Source organism: Hydra vulgaris, chromosome 04, assembly GCF_038396675.1.
Source record: "Hydra vulgaris chromosome 04, alternate assembly HydraT2T_AEP".
Lineage (NCBI taxonomy): Eukaryota > Metazoa > Cnidaria > Hydrozoa > Anthoathecata > Hydridae > Hydra > Hydra vulgaris.
In genome coordinates, this window is record NC_088923.1 from 25,400,001 (window position 1) to 25,422,882 (window position 22,882).

Consider the following 22,882-nt stretch of genomic DNA (forward strand, 5'->3'; position numbering starts at 1 on the left):
GACCTGAGATTAGCGGGTTTTGGCGTTAGACAAAACCTTTTTACAATTGTTTCAAGCAGTAATAAATAGACGTCTGTTTTCTGGAGAATTGTTTTGCTGATAAATATGAAAGTAACGATTTCGATTGGCAATCGCAGCAGCACAGTGTGAGAAAAACCATGGAGGAGAGTGAGGCTTGACCTGAAATCGTCGAAAGGGAACAAAAGATTCCATGCCAGTCTGAATCCATGAAGTTATGTAAGAAGCACATTAGTCGACAGAAAAACAAAAGATTTCTACCCAAGGGCCATCACGAAGAAAATCACGGAAAGAATCCCAGTCAGTTTTACTGTAGTTGTAAGAGGTACGATAATAGGGGGATTCAGGTGATGAAGAAGAATGAGATATTAGTTTTAGAGAGATCAAACTGTGATCAGAAGCACCTAAGGGTGAATGTGGAGAAACTGAGCACTGACTAGGATCAGAAACAAGACATAAGTCAAGTAGAGAAGGTAAATGATTCGGGTTGTCAGGAAAGCGAGTTGGAAAGTTGACTATTTGAGTTAGAGATTGTGAAAGGTAAAAGTTGAGGGCTTTAAAGTCTGCTGAGTCACTGACACTAGAGCCAAGCCATTCAGAGTGGTGAGCATTAAAGTCACCGACAACAACTATATTAGCTGATGGATAAAGAGAGAGGGCTTGGTCAATATGATCAGAAACAACATCAAAAAGAATGCAGTCTTGAGATGAAGGAGAACGATATAGAACAAATAGAAAGGCAATAGAGTGAAGTAGTGCTAAACGAAAGCACATGAAAGAATAGTCTGTTGATTCAAACCTAGTTTGGCAACAAATGGGTGAATTCTTACAAATGTAAATGCCCAGGCCAAGTATGTGGCTATTGGGGTCTTTACGAATTAAAAAAAGATAACCATCAACACCAGAAGAAAAGTTACTTCGAAGACCACAAATATTAGTGAATGATAGGTTTAGAGAACTTGGCGATGATAATGCTTTTTTGTGATTTATAGTTTTTGGTACTTTATTCATTTTAAAATTAGATTGAAGAACTTGACTCAAAGCATAGATAGTACTCAGTACACTGTTTAATAGCTCAAGCAATTGCTTCATTACTACTAATAAACCCTAAGCCATAACAAAGAGCTCCAAATGTGGCCTCCACAATGCACACCAAAAGTACAAACAGGGACGCTATTCATGCGCAACATGGCATTGGTAATCTTTGGATATTTTTCAGCTGTTGATGGAATCAGCCTCTCTGAGAGCTACCACTGAGTTCGGGAAATCTGACTAGCAGCCGGCCTCAGAACCATGAAATTGAGCTTTAGAGCTGTACCCTCATTAGGTGATAATAGAATGAGTTGCCTAGTCATAAATATACATACTTCTGATATTTCATAAAATATACATACTTCTGATATTTCATAAAATATACATACTTCTGATATTTTCCGAGCATTTACTATCTTTTTTCTTTACACTAGAATTACCAGTTCAGCAGTTGTTTTTTATAATAGCAAATTAAAAGTAACTGACGTTACTTTTAGTCTACATTTATTAAATATATTCGATATTGAATGATTTCACAAAATCATAACAATTTTTTCTAATTTTTAAATATAATTTCTGCTCAAACTAACAAAATATATACATATTTTTTTTATGGTAATATTTAAAAAAAACTTGATTCACAACGACAGCGTGAATTAGATATTTAGTGTTTTTATATCATTGTAACGATCTAAAATAATAATAAAACTATATTTTGAAAGTGTCGGTTTGTTTACCGCTTTTTCTATTATCAAATGGAACAAAAGAAAATTGTATTAGCGTTCAGGGGCAGATCTAGGGCTTCGCTACTGATGCACATGCATCAGTCTTTCCTTGCCACTAAATTTAAGTGTATCTCTTTTTCACTTTTTGCCTCAATAAAAAGTTATAGTACAAATTGGAATCTGATATTCAACAAAAATTAATATAAACATTTAATATAAACTCGAAAAAAATTAATGTGAACTCCATTTTATTTGATCTCTATAGTTACTTATTCATTATTTAGATAAAATTTCTTGTTTTGCAGCAACTGATGCAATTTTTCTTGACTAAATTCAAATGTTATTGGTTAAAGAAAAAATACTTTACGCTTTAATCAATCTTATTTGTACATTTTTCCGATCACTTTGTAGCAAGTGAAGCAAAAGTTGTTGCAACTGTACTCTAAATCATAAATGATTAGTTAAAAAACATATTAAACTATTTGTCTCTGAAGAGACAAATAGTTTGATATGTTTTTGAACCAATCATTTATGATTTAGAGAACAGTTAGTGTTGAGACATTTTAACTTTGATTTGAATTAATTGAATAAGCTTTCTACTATGTAAGGTATTCCCTTTTTTTAAACAGGTTAAAAACAATAATTTTTCTAATCTTTCCAGTGTGCTAATGGCCTGTGTTTCTTTTAAATGTTCAAATCAATTTAAGTTAATTAACAGTAAATAAGCTTCTAAAATTATCAAAATGGAAGCATTGATCATCTGACGAGCTAACAAGCTTTCTTTGTTTTTATGTTATTTTAGGCATTTGCTATGCCATTTTATGTCTAGGCATTGCTTCTTCTTCTTCTTCATCATCATCATCATCATCATCATCATCATCATCATCATCATCATCATCATCATCATCATCATCATCATCATCATCATCATCATCATCATCATCATCATTATCATATATATATATATATATATATATATATATATATATATATATATATATATATATATATATATATATATATTTTTAATTTATTTAGGTGCCCCAAGAAGTCCTAACGGTCTTGTCACAGAGCACCGCGAAAGTGCAATTAACCAGGAAGTTCACGCCTCCTTCCTTACCGTAACGCTAAAATATGTCCAGAGCTCGTTTCGAACCTGGATCTCCTGCTTATAAAGCAAGCGTTCTAACCACTGCGCCACTGCCGCACTATATATATATATATATATATATATATATATATATATATATATATATATATATATATATATATATATATATATATATATATATATATATATATATATATATATATATACATATATATATATACAGTGCTGGCAAAAAGTCTTGCAACAAGGCACAATTTTACACAAATCAATGTTTGCAATGTGTACACAAATGCAAAAAGTCTTGCAACATCATAATTACTTTTCATAATTACTTCCAAAAACAATAATACTTCCAAAAATATTATATTTTCACCAAAACAAGTTCAATTATTTTTATTACATTGTATAATCATTTTAAACAGATGTACTATTAATATTTGGTAGGATATCCTTTGTTTTTTAGGTAGGACATAATTAAGGTAACGCTTTTAGCCTTGATCTAGTCCATTAGTAGATTTAGGTAAGTATGGATTAAAGTGTCATTTAACTGCCTGTTGTTAAATCTTCACTACTAGTTGTGCAACTACCAATAACAAATTTTTTTGAGGAGGTGGGGGGGGGGGGGGGAAGGGGGTAACAGCCAAACAACTTGTGATTCAAATTCATGTATTTGTTTAAAGTAATCTTTTACATATGTGATGCTGTTACATTAAATTTTTCATGATTCATTGAGACAAAAAACTTTTTTTGCATTGTTCTCATAGTCACTCTCGGCATCAGGAGCCTTGCATTGAAATCTCCAATTTGTTGTTGCTAGATGTTGCTTGACAACACGCTTGTTTCGAGACTAAGTTTATAGACTTTTTCTCAGAGGTTACTAGTGCACCAACATGACGTTGCACAGTTTTAATATGGTAACATACTTTTAATGGTCAACAATATGTTTTTTTAGTCCATTAAATCGAACCAAATATACCTCATTCCATTCTAACAAATATAGATAGATTAAACTGAATTGACCCGTTATTCTCAAGAACAGTCTGAGCTCTAACGTTTGCTAAACACTCAAGTCCTTGTTATACTTAACATTTCCTGACATATATGATATATCTTAGTATGAACGGTAGATTTTATTTGGCTTCTATTGTACTCTAAACAAATTTTCTTCTATCGATTTGAGTACTTCCTGGATAATACAATTAAAATAATTTTTTAAGTTTTATATAAAACCCACATAATTATTCAATAATTATTTCATCGCTTTTTGATTATTATAATAAATACAATGAAAACCTTAAAATTTTATAATATATACTCTAAATAATTTTTTTACTACCTACTTCCTTTTACATAATATGTAAAAAGAAGTAGTTGGTAAAAAAAAATCTAAAAACCAAAAATTTTTAGATTTTTAAATATTATTTGAAAATCTGTAATCCTTTAACCAATAAGACGTCTTTTGCAAAAAAAAATAAAGATTTTATAAATAAAGATAAGTTGCTTTAAGGTTGGGCCGGGCTGGGTTTTAGGTTTCTAGGCTAGGTCAGTCCAGGTTTTAAGCATAAACCTTTAAAAATATAAACTTTAAAATACTTTACCTAATATATTTTCAAACATAAACAGATTTTAAATAGATTAAATCTTTATAAAAAAGAAATCTTTATGAATAATAAAAAAACATAAATCAAAAAACTTAAAACATGAGTATTTAATAAATGATTTCTCTTTAAAACCTTATACAAAACTAAGAATAAACTAAAAGACCTGAAAAACTTTGAATTTTAAAAAAACTTAATTTAAAAATTTGATATTTTTACATGCTTGTTTAACAATATGCATGATTTTACATGCTTTGCATGCCCATATAAACAGTTGCATGTTTTGCATGCCTAATGGGAACCCTGTAATTCTTAAAAATAAATCATAAAAAATTAATTATGAGATAAAGTAGGTCTTCAATTTCTAAAAAAGTAAAAAAGAAAAATTTAGGTTTTAAGGAGTTGTTTATATCTCATGTTAAAAACATTTAGTTGTTAGTAAAAAATAATAATAATAGTGACATAATAACAGATTACAAAAGACAAAAAAGAATTATAATAAAAATTAATAGTTGAATCTGTCATCTTTAGAGTAGTAGTCACTTTGTTTTTGGAGAGGTGAATACAGTGTAAATAAAAAATTTTCATAAAAATTTTCACATACTCGCTTCCTTATTTTTTTTTGGTTGGAGATAAACTTTAGTTTTGCAACTGTACTTTGAACCATGTTCCTAAAAATATATCATTTTAAAATATTTAAAGAAAAGTTAAAAAAATAAGCCATTTGGCTAAGTGCCATATTTAGAATATATCTAAAATAACTACATAAAAAATATTTTACTAAACACTTTATATTAAATGTTTTTTTAATAAAAAGTGCAAGATCATCTGATAAAACAAAAATAAAATAAAAAACTTGCTTCAACTAATATAAATTATTACAAGTTTTAGCACCATAAATAAAAGTAAATTAGATAATTAACAGCTACCAAAGGGTACAAACAGTAAAAGAAATCCTGATTAGGTCTTATAGAGCAATATTAATTAAAAACTACTAAATTAATTGTCTAAAAATTAATTCTAAAAGTAGTTCAAAGCTAATTTTTTAAATTAAAAATTTGCCTTATATAATTTAATAGGTTATTAGAAGAAATTTATTATATATAAAAAAATATTCATATGCAAATATCTTTGCAAAATTAGTTTAGCATAAAAAATTATTAAAGGTCATTTCAGTACGATGTCGTCATACTGAAATAGATAGCTGTGAGGATTTCAGTAAATACTAACACATAAGTATATATGTATGTATGTATGTATGTATTTATGTATGTATGTGTGTATATATGTATGTATGTTTGTATGTATATATGTATGTATGTATGTATTTTTTGTATGTATGTATGTATGTATGTATGTATGTATGTATGTATGTATGTATGTATGTATGTATTTATGTATGTATGTATGTATGTATGTATGTATGTATGTATGTATGTATGTATGTATGTATGTATGTATGTATGTATGTATGTATGTATGTATGTATGTATGTATGTATGCATGTATGTATGTATACATATATAAACAAAAACATTTTCCTGACAGCTATATTCAGATGCTCAAATATATCATGTTATGTCATTGTTTGTATAAGTTGTCATAATTTTTACAACAAAAATAAATACTCTTTTAAAAAGTATTTTCTCAAAATGTAAACCCATATCATATGGTTTTCCATTTCTCTTGACATAAATAATGTGGGCTATTAGTTTAAAAGAAATGAATAAAAATATTCATATTACTTAAAAATGATTAACACATGCAAATTTACAATATTTAAAAATATATTTAGCAGTTTATAAAAAGGAAAGAAAATATTATTGAACCTATTTAATGCCTCGTTTATATTTTTATACTATGTATATATTGTATAATATACAACTTAGGCTTTAAAAGTTTAAACAGTTTGAATTCAAAGCTAATTCACAAGTAATTGATAAAGATAATTTACAGCAAAGTCAAGATAGTGTATGACAAGGTAGGGCATTTTTTTATAAAAAATATCTCAAGACTATCATCAGGAGTCTACTTCAGTTCAAGCTCAAATCTCTAAGAATATAAAAAGCACTAAAGATGAGCTCTACCGTATCACAAACAAAATAACCATTAAAATAGCTAACATGAGCATTGAATGTAGCTCACTTCAAACTTAGATTTAAAGACTCACCTTAAGTACTCACTTCAGTGAAGCAAGAACTTGTAAAAATGATGTTAAACAAATATACAGTATTACAGATTAACAAAATGAACAAGTATAACATCAACGTTATACTATAGTAAATTAGATGGTCAAAATGATTACTAAAATAGAATTAATTATCTAAATAAATAAAATAGGCAAAGTTTGATATGTTGAAGAGTTTTGAGCACTTTAATAAAATCTATACTTAGTCTATTTTAAATAGTCTATGTTCGGATTTTATTAGTGTGCTCAAAGTAGTACTTATAAATAGTTTATTTATAAATACTATTTATAAATACTACTCAAAGTAGTATTTATAAATAGTATTTATAAATTAATAGCCAATTTATCTTAGCAAAGTAAGATTTAGGTAAGGAGGCTAAAGCATTTAAATATTTAGACGGATATTATGAAATAAAAAAAGTTTTCTTGAAAAAGTTACGAGATTCTAATAAATTTATATAAGTAATTTGATAAAAATATGTTATAGTATAAATGTTGTTTACGAACTTTTTTTTTTACATTAATTAGAAATAAAATTTCCCGCACTTTGAAAAACAACAGTTTGTACGGAACCGAAAATGCTATTTTGTTCAAAATTATTTTATTGATTTTAGCAACAACAAAAAAAGTAACTCTTTAAAGTTAAGCAGTCGTATAATATAAACTTGGCATATGGAAGAAGATCATACAGATCTTATCGCCAGAACCATATAAAAATTTAAATATAAATATAATATAACACAAGTAGTTAAAATCAAATAGCAATCTAAAATAGTCGAAATAATAAATGGTTAAAATTGATATATCAAAAATATTTTAATATATTATCCATTGAAAATGAAATATTCTTTAACTTATTTTTAGTCAATATTCGCATATTTTATATAGCTATTATTAAATGAATAGTATGGTTGTTTTAAATTATTTTTATTTAAATAGTTTCTAGCCTTATATAGGATTCCAATTTTTTTTTGCAATTTTTGTTGATATATAATTGATATGAGTTTTATATGACAGATTTTCATCTAGATAAATACCAAAGAACTTAATAAAGGAAGCTTCTTTAGTTTCTACTCAAAAGTCATTTTTTTGTTGAGGAACTAAAAAGAATCCATTTTGTTTTGTCAGTGTTTAAGGTTAATTTATTGCATTTGAACCAAGCAGAAAATTGCATAAGTTCCTTATTCATATTTAAAAAAAGCTTGTTTATATTTTTGTCTGATAAAAATAAATCAGAAAACATGATGCTCATAAGATCAGAAGCTTTATTTAAATCATTTATATATACTAAGGAAAGGAGTGGACCAAGGATAGAACCCTGCGGAAAACCAAATTTTATTTCATCTAATGTTTTATTTTTGAGACTAATAGAAAGTAGTTCATCCGAGAGTAGACGAATTGCTTCTTTTTTCACAAGTAGCTTTTGTAACATTTAATCAATTTACTACTTATTCCGTAGAATTCAAGTTTTTTAAGTAAAAAAACGTGATTGACTGTGTCAAAAGCTTTTAATAATTTGATATAAATACCAAGTGTATATTGTAATTAACCAAAAGACTTTGAGACTTCTGGTGTAAAGGGAACAATGTCTTGCTCAGTTGACCAATTTTTTTTAAAGCCGAATTGGTTTTTATATAGGAAATTGTGTCTTTTTGTATATAACTTTTCATCAAACTTTTGAAAACCTGGAGAAGACAGAAGTAAGGCAATAATTATTAACATTTGATTTTTTACCGTCTTTGTGTATAGATGTGTCTTTGTGTATAGATGCTTTGAAGACTTTAAAAAGAATATCTTTCAAGTTTTCATAACAATCTTTAATAATATTTCCGCCTATTCCGTCCGCGCCGATTGCTTTGTTTCTTCTTAGTGATTTGAAGGCTCTTTCAAAATCTTCAATTGAAATGGTGAATGGTGAAAAGATGATTTATTGGCAGATGTAAAAAAAATGATGAAAGGAAAATCAGTAGAAGGAATTATATTAGCAAGTTTACTTCCGATACCAGTAAAATATTAAATTAATTTGCTATTTCATTTGGTTCACATATACATACGTCGTTTATTTTAATCATTTTTGGCAGAATATTTGAGCAGGTTTTTTGTTTTCCTGTTATTTCTTTTAATATTTTCTATAAATGTTTCAAGTCATTTTTATATTTTGGAAGATTAATTAGATTAAAGTAATTATTTGCTTTAACTTTTTGTTTTAATTTTTACGAATTTTTTCAAATAAAAGTTTGTAGCTTTTGTAGATTTGAATTGGATTTTGTTTTTAAGTATTTTATATACATTTTTTGTTTTATTTTTGAAGATTTTTCAAAAATAAAACAAAAAATGGTTTGGTTTTACAATTTTTACAAAGAATGGAAAATTTGCATCGTACACCGAGCAAAATGTATTAAAAAACTCACTATAGACTACATTTATATCATCATTTAAGTTTATATGTTTCCAGTTTAATAATGATAATTGATGCTTAAACATTTTCAAGCTATTTTTAAATATTATTTTTCATATGATATTCTAAACATGTTTAGAATTTCAATTGTTACGATTTCTTTAACACCATCAGAAACGCACAAATCATTCCTAATGTTATGTATAATGTTTTCCTTTACAAAAATCAGAACTCCTCCACCCCGTTTATTGGTTGCCTTTCTAACAAAACTGTTTCAAAACCTGGAAGATGGAAAATAGAACTTTTTTTATACTAGTTCGAAAAAATCCAAGTTTCCGTTCAGCAAATAAGATTAAAAATGTTTTCCGTTTCAAATCTTGAAATTTTTCAAAATTTCAACTTCATTTATTAATATGGAGGGTACTGATTTTTACATTATCAATGTCATTATTAATTAGAAATTCTTTTAACTGGTTGGGATATTGATAAAAACAACATGTGTTCACATCATTAAAAAAAGTTAATATCTGGATCTGAGTTGAGATCTGAATTTAAGTATTTTTCATGAAAATTAAAAATAAGGAAGTTGTAGTCATCTATTTTTATATTTTTCGAATTTGATAAAAGTAAATTAAAAGAATTTCTTATCCTAACCCTTTATGTACGCGTAATAAATTTGTTATATGTTACTTTAGCATACTTACCGGGAGCACTATGTTCTTTTGCTTGAGAAAAAAGGAGTTTTCTTTTTTCGGATGTGTGTTCACTAAAATCTTTACTTACCTAGAATCTATCATTCCACAACTTGAGTCTTTTTTATTTGTTTAAAACTGTTTTTTTTTGTCTTTAAAGCTTAAGAATTCGACCAAGATTGTTCTTCTTTCCTTCTATCCAGATTCATGTTTTACTCCTGATCTGTGTGCACTCTCTATTCGAATATCATTTTTTATTCCGAGTTTTTCTTTTAAAAATGTTTTAAGTTTTTGCTCACTATCTTTCCACGATTCTTCTAGTTTTTCTTCAAAACCATCAAAACGTAAATTATTGCGTCTAATTCTGTCTTCTAGTTCGGCAATCCTGTCTTTAAAGTCTTCAATGGTTCTTTCGTTTTCGATGTTATTTAAGTGTTTTTTTTAATACTTTAAATTTTCAGATTCGGTAATAAATTGTTCATATTTTTTGTTTTGAAATGTTATTGCTTTATTTACATCAGTGATTTCTTTCTTGAGGGATATATTTTCGCTTTTTAACTTTTCGATTTTTTCTTTGAGTTTATTTATAGGGCTGTCCATTAATTATGTCAACAATTTTCTGGCAATTTTTACCTCCCCCTCCCCTTGTCAACAACTCGACAAACTTTCAGAGACCCCTAAAAAAATTACGTCAACATTCAATGACCCCACCCCACCCACCCCCACCCCCACACCACCACCACCACCACCAAAAATATTTAAATTAAAAAAAAAAAAATTTGAATTGACTAATTTACAACTAAAACAAAAAAGAGATAAAAAGTAACTATTTAGAGAACCATTTAAAATTTTAAATGCTTGCTCTGAACAAAAATTGAATAAAAGCAAAACCCATACAAAAAAAATTATTAAACTTTTAACTTAAGAACATATTTATAGTTGATAACTACAAAAATTTACTCCGAACAAAAAAATAAAGGTTAAAGGGTTCACAAAAATGTATACACCTTACACGTTTAAATTATGGACATAATTCATATTAATGCAACACTTCAATGTGCCAATCCTCCTCACTTTAACTCTAGACCTAATTAAATTTCATAGTAAAAGCCAATTATTTTTATATTTATGTATAACATAAAATGCATTTAACAAATCGTATAAACCAGGGGTCGGCAACCTATTGGGACAGAAGAGCCAAAATTTGCAATTTACAAAGTTTTAGTGCAAATAAAATAGATTTCTGTAAGTACATGGTCTACATTATATTATATAAACTTTAATACCAGGGGTCGGCAACCTGCAACTTGCAGGCCTCGTATTTTTTTTTCTTCTTTTGATGTCAAGATGCGCCTCTCTAGCTCCATGCACAAATATTAATATAATATTGAAATGTAATATTGAAATTTAAAACAGAATTTTTAAAGTACTACCAACATCTTCATTTCAAATCTTTTTTCAAATCATCTACCAAATCTTTATTTCAATATTATATTAATATTTATGCATATAGCTAAAGAGCCGCATCAACTGTAGGTTGCCGACCCCTAGTATATAGTTTAGACCAAGTACTTGTGATGTTGTTTGCAGACATCTCCAATCTTTTTTATTCCAACAAAAACATAAAAGTTCTCTTTAGTATATTTAATGAAGAACTATTAAAAACAAACAAGTGGTTTACAAGTAATAGGCTTTCGTAAAATGTAGAAAAAACTAAATTTATTTTATTCTCCAAACCTAGTGAAGGTGATAATGTTCCTCTAAAATTCCTAATCTTTTAATCAATAATAAAATCTCAAGAAATATTTCCATAATATATAAAATTAAACCATATCTTAACACTGCTTCCTTGAAAAAAATATTCGTTTCGTTTATTCATAGTTTTATCTCTTACTGTAATATTGTATGGGGTAGTACTAATTATAGTAAATTAAAAAAACATAATATAAGCAAAAACACGCTTGCAGGATTGTATTTGGTGCAACTTTTCATTGCGAACCTCTTTTAAGGAAGCTTGGTGTCCTTAGTATCTATAAGCTTAATGCACATCAAGTTCTACAACTCATGTTTAAAATAAAACATGGACTTTTTTAAAACATGTTTAAAATAAAACATGGACTTTAATAAAATAAACATGGGCTTTAATAAAGCATGTTTAAAATAAAACATGGGCTTTCTCCTATTGTATTTCAGTCTTACTCTAGTGAAATCTCGCACAAGTATCCTACTAAATTTTCAATTAGCAACTTTATTGTACCAAAAACTAGTTTAAAACTAAGTTCTTACCAAATCCAATACCGTGGATCATTTCTATGGAAAAACTTTTCAAAGTTTATTACAAAAAAAATAATAATATTCAAAACATCTCTTTGGAACAAAAAAAAAACTTTGTCAAAAAAAATTCAGACCCCTTCTTCCCCTATTTTGTTGACGTAATTTATGGACAGCCCCAATCCTTTCTCCAAATAGTTTTAATAGAGTATTTTCGTGACACTCTAATTGTTCTTTTACTGTGTAATGGCTATTTTTTTTTCCATTTTTGAAAACTATTTTTATCATAAACAGAAAATTAAAGTTATTTTTTACCACACAAATCAAAAAAATGCATCTTCTCTTGCTGAAGGCGTGAGTTCAAAAAAGTTCAAAAATATTATTCCATGAACTTCTTGAGTTGAGTAACTTAAATGCTCAAGGTAAATCCATGACACTTAATGTTAAGAAGTTACTTTGATTTAAAATCAAAGTAACTTCATAAGATTAAAATATTAGTTTATTCCATCCATGGGAATAGAATAAACTAATATTTGTTGTTATAGATATATTTACGCCCTTCCTCCCCCCACTTTTTTTAAGGATTTTTTTTTGAAATTTAAAGATAAAGAAGACTTTTTTTTAGAAATTAACGATTATGTTCCTTCTATAAGCCCCATTCCCCCTACCTCAAAATTCGTGTCGTCGGCCCTGGAAAAACGATTATTTTGTAAAATAATAAAAAATAGTTCCAAAAATTCCAGTAAGAAACTTTTTTTTCACATAAATATCGCAAACATTCGAATGTTTGAAATTTTAATGTTTGTGATGTTTAAATTTGTAAATGAATTTTGGTTGAAATTGTTTACAAACATTCGAAAGTTTGTTGTCATTGTAAATAAAATGTTTAAATAAGTAAAAACAATGTTTCTAAAAGATGATTGCACTTATGTTATGATCAGAACCTTTTAAAAGCATATGTATATAACTAATGTAGAAAAATAAACAGATAAAACAAAACGTTGGATAATACGTTTATATCTACAACATTGAAGGTGCATATAACAGGGCTGACAACACGGGTTTCGAAATAGGGGGGGGGGCACAATCGTCAACTTTCAAATAAAGTCTTCTGTATCTAGATTTTTAGAAAAAAAAAAACTTTCAAAAAAAGGTAGGGGCACCCCCTAGCCCCGCTCCCCAGTGTCATAGGCTCTGTATAACAGTAATCTTTCAGATTAATCATTTTAAATTAATTAAACTTTGTTATAAAATCAATTTAGAAGGGAGAATAGTTAATTCTGAAGTTGTTTGAGTGAATCATTATATTTTCAAATTTATATTTAAAAATATTATGATTCTGAAATTAGTTTTGTTCCTTTAAAGTTATATTTGTTTTTCAGGATTTAAATGTTGTCTCAAAAAAAACATTTATTAGATGGTCAAGTTATTCAAACATGTCAAGCTTAAATTACAAACATAAGTCAAAAGAGAAAGCTTAAAAATAAAATAAAATCAAAAGAATCACGTGGTAGTGAGTCAATAACCTCATTTTACCGATCTGAAAATAAACAGCCTTCTGATGTTAAAATTCAGGATTGTAGAGAGCATAATTGTAACATCGATGTTAGAGCTGAAGATTAAATAGAAAAAGGTTTATCAGTTGAAAAATCAGGCTAAAGAGATGCACATGGGCCCATTGTTTCTGAAGAAGTTTGCTTCCGAAGGTCAATTGCTTCTGATGATGTTTCTATTCCTAATCAAATGAACAAATCTTAGTTGAGTATTGATGACCACTGTTACTTGGCTCGAACATATTTTGGTAATCAGCGCCGATATATAGTAACTTTTTTCAGCTTTTAGAAATAAAGCAGATTTTTTTACATAGAGATTTACAAGGAAGAAAGTTTTATTAACCTTGTTGTTTACAAAAACGAAAGATAAACAAGCATAAGATAATTTTCCTATAGAATGGTTGACATGGAGTATAACAAAAGAAAAACTTTATTGTCTACTATGCCGTATTATTTGCAATCAAAATAATTTAAGCAATTTAGCCAGTGTAGGATTTTCCCGTAGAAAAGTATCATGGCAAAAGTTGCCCAATCATAAAAACAGTGCTGAACATTGAAAACAATATATCTTCAGCTGAGAAGCAAGAGGTTTTATGTCCACATTTTGTGTTTGTTGTTTATTATAAATAAATATTCTTTAACTAGTGGAGTGTGTCCACTAGACCTAGTATCAACAACAATATAAAAAAACTTTAGAAAATATGTAAATAATCAGTTAAACTTTCTGACAGAAAATTCTTTACATACTAAAATCTAAAACTCAATTTTCTCGGAAACACAAAAAATGGACAAACGGCATCTTGGTTCTTGGCATACGATTTGACTTGGAAAGTCATTTTAAAGCCATTAAAAGGATATGGAATAAACAAACATTTACAGCTCCAAATACAATGTGAATCAAAAAAGTGTTGAGCAAAAGTTATTGAATTTAAAGTAAACAAGCAGTTCATAGAGTTTATGAACTTTAACGGAAAAACAGGAGAGAAAAAAATAGAATAAGTATTTGCCACTCAAGAAAGACATGATATACCTCTCCAATCTGTCGTTCACAAAGTTACTGCAATGTTTCAAATATGTGTGGTAAAATAAATGGTGTTAAGATCTTGGTCAAACCCTGATGAAATATTATTTTTTGAAAGCGTATAAGTTTCTACTGCTTGTTTTCTAACAGTTCTGAAAGATGAAAAGTGCTGAAAAACACATACCTTTATTTTTTCAAAGTCTTTCAGAAACAAGGTGAAGTAAAAGCCATTTGATTAATTGTCAAACATTATCTTGGCGTACTCTCTATGTAAGATGATACTATTCAGGAAACTGTTTCAAAACTAACACCTTCAGAGCAAAATATAGCTAAAGGCTTGAAAAAATACTTCGTGCCTTATTAAGGTATATTTATAACTATTTTTTGGCACAAAATACGCAACTATCGAATATTTTATGGCTGTTTTAAAAAAATTTTTGTTTGTGATACTGGCAGAGCTCATTTTCAGTGCATTTTATACTATCAGAGACTTGAGCTTGAACTGAACAAATAAGAACATTGCCATACCAAAAACATTGCCAGCCAAGAGATATCACCTAATGTTAAAACAGCCCTTATCCAAGATTTAGTAAAAGAGATAATTCACATACGTGACTCATGGGAAAGTATTGTTCTTGAGGCAAAAGTTGTTGCCGAATTTATTGGAGTAATAGTTCAAATTTCTTATAAAAGAAGTTGTTGTACTAAATCAGATCAAGATTTCAAAACTTCTCACCCATTCTTGGGTTTTTAATCAAAGATTTGAGCACTTGATTTAAAGCAGCCAATGCAGTACGTAATTTGTTCCTCCCCATTTTGAATTTACAGAAATTTGAGAATGGAGACCTTAATTCAGAAGCAGCCAATACTGTAAATTCATACAAGAAGGTTCTGTCTGATAATCTACATAGTAAAAGATTTCATCTCAAAAGTATTTATAAAAGAGTCTTTGGCATTGACAGTACTCGCCTTCATACCCTAAATAAACTTTTAACAAACAACTTCAGGGAATTATTGTAAAAATTCTCTAATAATTAAACTGCTTCAATTCCAGTAACTATATTATCAGATGAATGATCTTTCACCAAACTGAAAAATTCATTAAAAAATATGGAAAAAAAATATCAAGATTGCTAAAATCATATTGCCATTTTATATATTGAAAATAATTATGCTAAGCGAGTTGACCATTGTGATATCTTTGAAAAGTTTGCTTGGAAAAAAACTCGAACATGTTGATTGCGATGTTTATATATTTTTTTTAATTATCAATATTATATAATATATTCTTATTTAAATAAATCTTGAAATATTTTTTGATGTCATCTTATCATTTAAAAAGTCTTGTCTTTATAGATCTTGATTTTTGGTTTTTTAGTTTTTAAATTATCAAGATAAAAGCAATATATATATAGTTCATGGTACGCTTTCAATATAATTTCTTGTTTAAAGTAACATTTAAAAATTATATTATAATAAATATCAGGTAACCAAAAAAGTTCGTGCGGTTTTTCCGTATATAATAAAAACACACAAAACGACAAAAGTAAGTACATTTATTCATCAAAATAGTCACCATTAGCATCTAAAACCTTTTCCCAACGTAAAACAAGCTTATTTATTTCACTTCTAAAAAATTCTCGGTCCTTTGAGTCTATAAAAGCTTTCAACTCCATTTCAACCGCGTCCTGGTCTCGGAACTGCTGTCCTTTTAAATGATTTCCCAGGGAAAGGAAAAAATGGAAATCAGTAGGGGAAAGGTCTGGCGAGTATGGTGGATGAGGCAAACTCTCCCAACCAAGGCTTTGGAGCTTGTCCTGAGTCACGCGAGCGGTGTGCGGTCTCGCGTTGTCGTGGAGAAGCAGAACTCCTCTCCTGTGCACCAGTGCAGGCTGCTTTACAAGCAACAGGTCGTGAACTCGTTGCAGCTGTGCTGAGTAGACCAGTCCAGTAATGGTTTGGCCTGTTGGGAGCAGCTCGTAATGCACCACACCAGCTGTAGTCCACCAAATGCAGAGCAAAACCTTCCGCTCGTGGAGATTTGGCTTGGGTGTCGTTGGGATGGGGTCATCGGGGGACAACCAATGGTAGCAACGCTTGGTATTAATGTACACAATCCATTTTTCGTCGCATGTCAGTAAACGATCAAAAAAAGGCTCAACATTGTGGCGTGATAAGAGTGATGTGCAGATCGTAAGCCGTTGCTTCTTGTTGTCGATCGACAATTTGTGCGACTCAGCTTCCACGCTTTCCCAATCGCATGCAGATGCAGGCGGATGGTTTCAACACTCACAGCAAACCTCACTGCAGGTTCTTGGCAAGTTTGGCTGGAGTCAGACTCGACAGCGTCCTTCAGTTCATCCTCATCAACCAACAATGGGCGTCCAGAACGCGGCAGGTCTTCGATGGACTCATCTCCCGAAGAGAATCGCTGAAACCACTTCTGTGCTGTGCGTTCACTTACTGTACCTTCTCCAAATGCTGTGCAGATGTTTTTGGCCGCTTGTGTTGCATTCCTTCCAAGTTTGAACTCGTAAAGTAAGCAAGATCGAATAATCGTTGGTTGGGTTGCCATCCTTTCTTTACACAAAACCTTTCCTGTAAGCTCGTTACAAGCCTACACTATATATGCAGCAACTGCGCGTGACACACGCGTTCTATTACGCAACAAAGCTACTTGCCTTGTGCGATGTGGGTGTTGTAAAAAATGCTAAAAACAATTGTTTTTACCATTTACCAAAAACCGCACGAACTTTTTTGGTTACCTAATAATAAAAGTAATGTTTTGATAAATAAAAATTGACGACCAAATATGGAAACCATCTTGTTTGGTTGAATGTAATCATGCCAAACATGGTCATTTTTGTCGTTTTTAAATTAAGGAGCAAATTAATGTTTCAAAAGGGGGCATAATCGTACAATTTCATGATAAAAGAGAAATGCACTTCTTATAGTGAACTTTTAAAATCTTTCAGTTTCATTAAGTTGAATAATCAATTTTGAATAATTGATAGTTTGATGTTTAACTTTAAAACATTTTAAAACTTTATCCTTTTTATAGCAAAAATCCTTAAAAGTACAAAAATAATTTAGATTTTGAAAGTAAAGCATATTTAGCATGTTTTTGTGGTTTTCTTTCTTATTTTATCTGTCCAAAAAAAAATTTCTTATTTCTTTTTATTTGCACAACCCTTAAGGAAGGGGGCCGCAGAAGACTCCAGCATGAGACCCCGTTTTAGAAAGCGGAGGCCGTGCTTGTAAACAAAAAGTTCCTCTTTTAACAAAATGATTAAATAGCCAGCAGATAAATAAAATATACTATATTTTTTATACAATATAAATGTTTTTTTGTTTTTTTTTTAACTGTATTTATTACTGTACTGTTGATTAATATATTTTTATTTAGTGAGTTTTATTAACATTTTTATCGCTGTTTATATAATAAAACAAAAATTAAAAAAATTTTAAAAAGCGGTTATATATTTGCAACAAATCTTACTAAGTTATTTGACGTAAAATAAGCTTTCTTTTATTAAGATAAAATGTTTTTAGTAAAATTTTAATTAAACAAAATTTAATTAACAAAATAAAAAAACGTTTTTATTTCGTTTTAAATTATGACGGGTAATTTTTAAGCTTGTTTGTGATTGGCTCATTTCCGTTCAGTGAATTTTGGCTTTTATATTCTAGAGATTTTTTGGTTTAAATTAGTATTATTACAAGATAACTTGGTAAGCGAATCCAACATAATCAAAAAATTAATATAATATAAGTTACATCATTGCATATTTTAACATAATTTAGTTATACTACCTTTAATTTAATATTACTTAACGATTCTGTTTGAATGAAAAAGATAATTACTCTTCGTATTGACAAAATAATGGATTTATTAAAAGCGCATTTTTACAGATTATGTAGTAAGATACAGCAGTCAATTGGTAAAAAACTAATCTTTAGCTAAGAATTTTATGTCAAGTAACTAAATAAATTTTGTTCCAACTAAAAAGCAGTTAAAAATGCTGCCTTGTTTTATTTATATGTTTTTAGCTTTCATGTTTATAAGCAATGCTATAGAAGCCACAACTTCTACAAATGAAAATAAAAATAACTCGCTAACCTTTCCTAGGTTAACTACAAAGTGTGCTACTGGAAAAGTTTATAAAAATGGTCGGTGTTTAGATGTCTTTTGCTCTAATGGTTTTATCGAAGAACTGTCAACATGTGTGAAAAAAAGTAATGACAATAATGAAGTAATCAGTAAACCTAATTTTAACTCATGTATTATGACCAACAGCGCTTCGATCTACATGAAGTTTATCGGAACAGTTTCTAGTCAGGATTTTGAGAACATTGAAAGCGGTTACTCTTTAAAACAGACTCGAGATGATTACATAATAGAAATTATACCAAAAAACAAGCAAACTCTGTTCAAAGTTGAAAAAGATATTGAAAATTGGATAAAAAATTCTAATGTGCAAAGTTTGGCTGTCGTGTCGACAAAGGTAAGCTATTCTTCCTTATATGGCTTTGATATTGGTAGAACATTTGCAAATGAGAGTATTTGTGCTGATTTGGAAACTTTTCCTGTTGAAAATAAAAATTTTATGCTAAACTGTTCTTATAACATGAATAACAAAATCTATCAATCTCATGAATATGTGATTTGGAGTGAAGAACATAAAAAGGAAAAAGTGTACCAAAGGAAAATCAGCGTGTGCAACAATTTTTATCATACAAAAAACCAGTTCTGTCGCATGCAATTACTCGACAATTATAAAATTAAAAATTTCTCGGTTGTTAATAATAAAACTATATTGAATCCTAATTCGTATTTGCCGTTTCCTGAGGGGATCGCAATATGTAAGTCAACTCAAACTGATGTTTTTCCTATGACCATAAAAATTAGTAATTATTGGACAATTGCGTTGTATATTTTACCTGCAAGCATGTTTTGTTATGTGTGGCTCATTACGGTACACTTTTGTTTTAAAAGTCTGCGCAACACTTTGGGTTACATTAATGTCGGATTTTGTTTCTCATTTCTAATAGCTGATGTTCTGCTTTATGCGGAATTATTTACAAGTGAATATTGTTCTTTTTTTGGTATTGCAATGCACTGGACATTACTTTTAGGATTTACCTGGTTGTTATTACTAAGCTGTGAAATATGCCGAACAAGATATGCAAGTTTAACGGGTAACATGACTAGTTTTAAAAGAATAATTGCTTATGTCATAATTGCGTTGTTTGTAGCATCATCAGGAATCATTTTTCAAATATTTTTCTCATCAGGTGAGAGTCTTAAAGAATACAAAAGTGGACATAAATCAAGTACATCTCATAATTATTATCATTTACTAGAAAGCTGCTGGATTTGTGCTTTGCGAAGCAACATGTTTAGCTATATCTTACCAATATCAATTGTTACAATTATCTCAATTTTATTGCTAACTATTTCTATGATTATGATGAAACGAAATAACGGAGTTAATACTGCGAACAATAGTTCTCAATGCAAAAGCAACTCTCCGCAACAATTAGCCCTCAAAATATCACTCATTGTCTTTATGATTGAAGGTTTGTCGTTTTTAAAGCTTACCTCCGTTAGTAGCACGTATGCGTTTGCGGTTTGTTATACAATTACAAGAAGTTTAAAGGGGGTCATAATCTTTCTAGTAATGATTTTAAGCGAGACTCTCAGAACTTTGCATATTAACAAAATAAAATCATTGATTTGTAAACCAAAAGAATCCGATGATGACATTCGAATGCAAAGCGTAGCATTAGTTAATGTTAAAGAAAGTTGTCAAGACGAAATAGAATCTGAGACAACTCATTTTTAACCTAATTTTTTTCCTTGTCTACTACTTTTTTAGAAGAAAGGTGCAAACACTGGACCAAATTTTTTTCCATATTCTACTAATGTTGAAAAAGGAGAGAGGTGCATGTTTTAAGGAAAGTGGTGCATATGAAGGAAAGTGTTGCATATGGCTTTTTGATGTAAAAATCCTTTTGATATCCAATTTACTGTTTTATCAAAAAAAATGCATAAAGGTTTTTAACAATATTTTGAAAAAATAAGTTTTCTGTCAAACAACCAATAACAGTCGATTGTTCATAGCTGTTAACGCTTGGTTGTTCGTAACCAATAACAGTCGGTTGTCGGTTGTCAGTCGAAGTTTAATTTTTTCAAAAATTGAAATTATTTATAAAGTTTTTAAAGTAAAATAAATGTTTAAAATTAAAAAAATAAGTGTGTAACGTTGTCATAATGAAAGTATAAGAAAGTAATTTATAGCCTCGTGATGTTTTTACAATTATCGGCGTTATTTTTACAAATCTATTTTATAAAACTTCATTTATGTTATGTTATTATCATGGTAAACAGACATTCCAGTTCTGTCCCAATTTTATATAAGGTTCCGGTGAAAGGTTATCGGGACAGTAATTTGTCCCAATTTTAAAATAAATTATGTGTATAAAAATAATAATAATATTTTTTAACTTTTAGTTACCAATGCATTAATTACCGGATCGGCTAGAGTTACGGCTCATAAAGTTTCCGTTGACACGTGGTGTAAAAAATAAATAAATACACCGCAAACAAACCAGGCTTCGAAAAATTTCGGCGATAAAATTTTATAATTATGAATTGCATTAGAATGTTTCCTCCTTTATTTTTGCAAAATCAATAATGGAGCAAATTTCGATAAGAGTATTTATTTATTTTTAAACTGTTGATTATTAACGAAAGGCTTTTTTGTTTTTAAAATAAACTTTGAAGTGTTTTGTTAATTGTGTTTTTAATTATTTATTGTATTTTTTAATTTGTTTTCTACTATAGTTTGGTTATTATGCCAAAACGTAAATGTGTTTACAACGACGTTTTCTCCAAAGAATGGAAGTTTATAAGGAAAGTCCGAAATACAATGTATGAAGGGCCCTGATTGTATGTCATTTATAATTGTCGAATCCGTGGTCGGTATCATATTTAGGACCACTTAAATTTACGAAAACATATTTTCAAAATATCAACTGCAAGTTCTTTTAAAAATATTGATTGTATAGAAATTGACAAAAGCATATCACACATAATCAAACATAATTCTTTATTCCATATTTAGATTATTCTCTCCCCCCCCCCTACCCCTTGTATTAAGCACGCATAATCATTAACTTTAATGGTTATCAAGAGTACTGACTTTGACTGAACATTTTCAGCTTAAAATTCATAAAAATGCTGTAATTTCATTTCATAATCATATTGACTATTTAGAAAAAAAAAGGGTTCAAGTAAATTAAGTATTGATTTATAAAAAAAAATATAAAAAATGATCAAAGCTGTTACCTTCTCCCTTACAAATCGAAAGTTAACATGTGTCCATCTACATATTAAGTATACATACAACTTGGAAACTATAATTAGATATATTCAGTTAAATAGTTACTGATAAAACCAATTTTTCAGAAATTTTTAATGGCAGGAACATACATCCCAGTGATTTTCATTCATTAGAAAAGAGATGTACGTATACGGAATCTTATAGACCACTTAGACGCCAACCTTTGAACAGACATTTTTTTATTTAAAAATTATGTATAGAGCAAGACAAATACTAGCAGTATTGATGTAATTTCCAACAGTTTAATAAACTTTTTCATTGTCAGCAACCAATCTCAATGGTCATATAGCACCACGCCTGCAAGTTATGTTGCTTGTCTTAATTACCAGAGAACCCTGTTTATTCAAATTTCCACAAATTTAAGTCATAATTATATCATTGTACCCTCTATTTCATTATAGCCTCTATTTCATTATACACTCTTTTTAATATACCGTGTTTTATTTTAAGAATTTATTTTTAATTTTCGTTTGCATAAATTTGTTTAACTTAAGTTTAAAAATTGTCCTTTTTTTTGTCGTCATTTCATTGTCATCACCTATTTGGGGTAAAAAATATTCTTAGTTCAAATTAATAAGATAATACAAATCTGTTTTACTTACTTTTGTTGTTGGTAATTTTATAGAAGAGTTAACAAAAAGTTGAAAAATTTTTAAGAAAATATCTTATGGAAAGATTACTGATGGTTCGATATAAAATAAAGTTGCTGGTAGTTATTCAGCTATAGTAAAAACATTTACTGTCCGTATATTAAATTCCTAAAATGTCATCATTTACATTGGAGGATAAGACTAATAAATTTATTTGTTAAAGAAGCCAATAAAACAACACTCAAGAACACCATTTAAAAAAACAAGAACACCATTATC

At 28.9% G+C, this 22,882-nt stretch overlaps 2 protein-coding genes across 4 annotated transcripts in view; one reads left to right on the top strand and one right to left on the bottom strand.

The window, feature by feature from the left end:
• LOC101240709 (insulin receptor substrate 1) overlaps positions 1-22,882 on the bottom strand; it is a 59,412-nt gene that overhangs the window by 30,593 nt on the left and 5,937 nt on the right. For 2 of the 3 annotated variants that reach the window (XM_065795892.1, XM_065795893.1), the window contains exon 2: positions 5,089-5,155. In XM_065795892.1, coding sequence (XP_065651964.1) covers positions 5,089-5,155 — 67 coding nt within the window. Of the gene's footprint in view, positions 1-5,088; positions 5,156-6,654; positions 6,810-22,882 lie in introns of those variants that run through there. The other variant, XM_065795894.1, reaches the window with a different exon arrangement.
• Positions 18,430-20,905, top strand: LOC105848857 (uncharacterized). Its single transcript, XM_065795891.1, has one exon. It carries the CDS (start codon positions 18,627-18,629, stop codon positions 20,451-20,453), a length of 1,827 nt encoding a protein of 608 aa, XP_065651963.1. The 5' UTR covers positions 18,430-18,626; the 3' UTR covers positions 20,454-20,905.

Excerpts from the sequence above, each read along its gene's own strand:
- LOC105848857 (XM_065795891.1), top strand. The coding sequence starts at position 18,627 with ATGCTGCCTTGTTTTATTTATATGTTTTTAGCTTTCATGTTTATAAGC.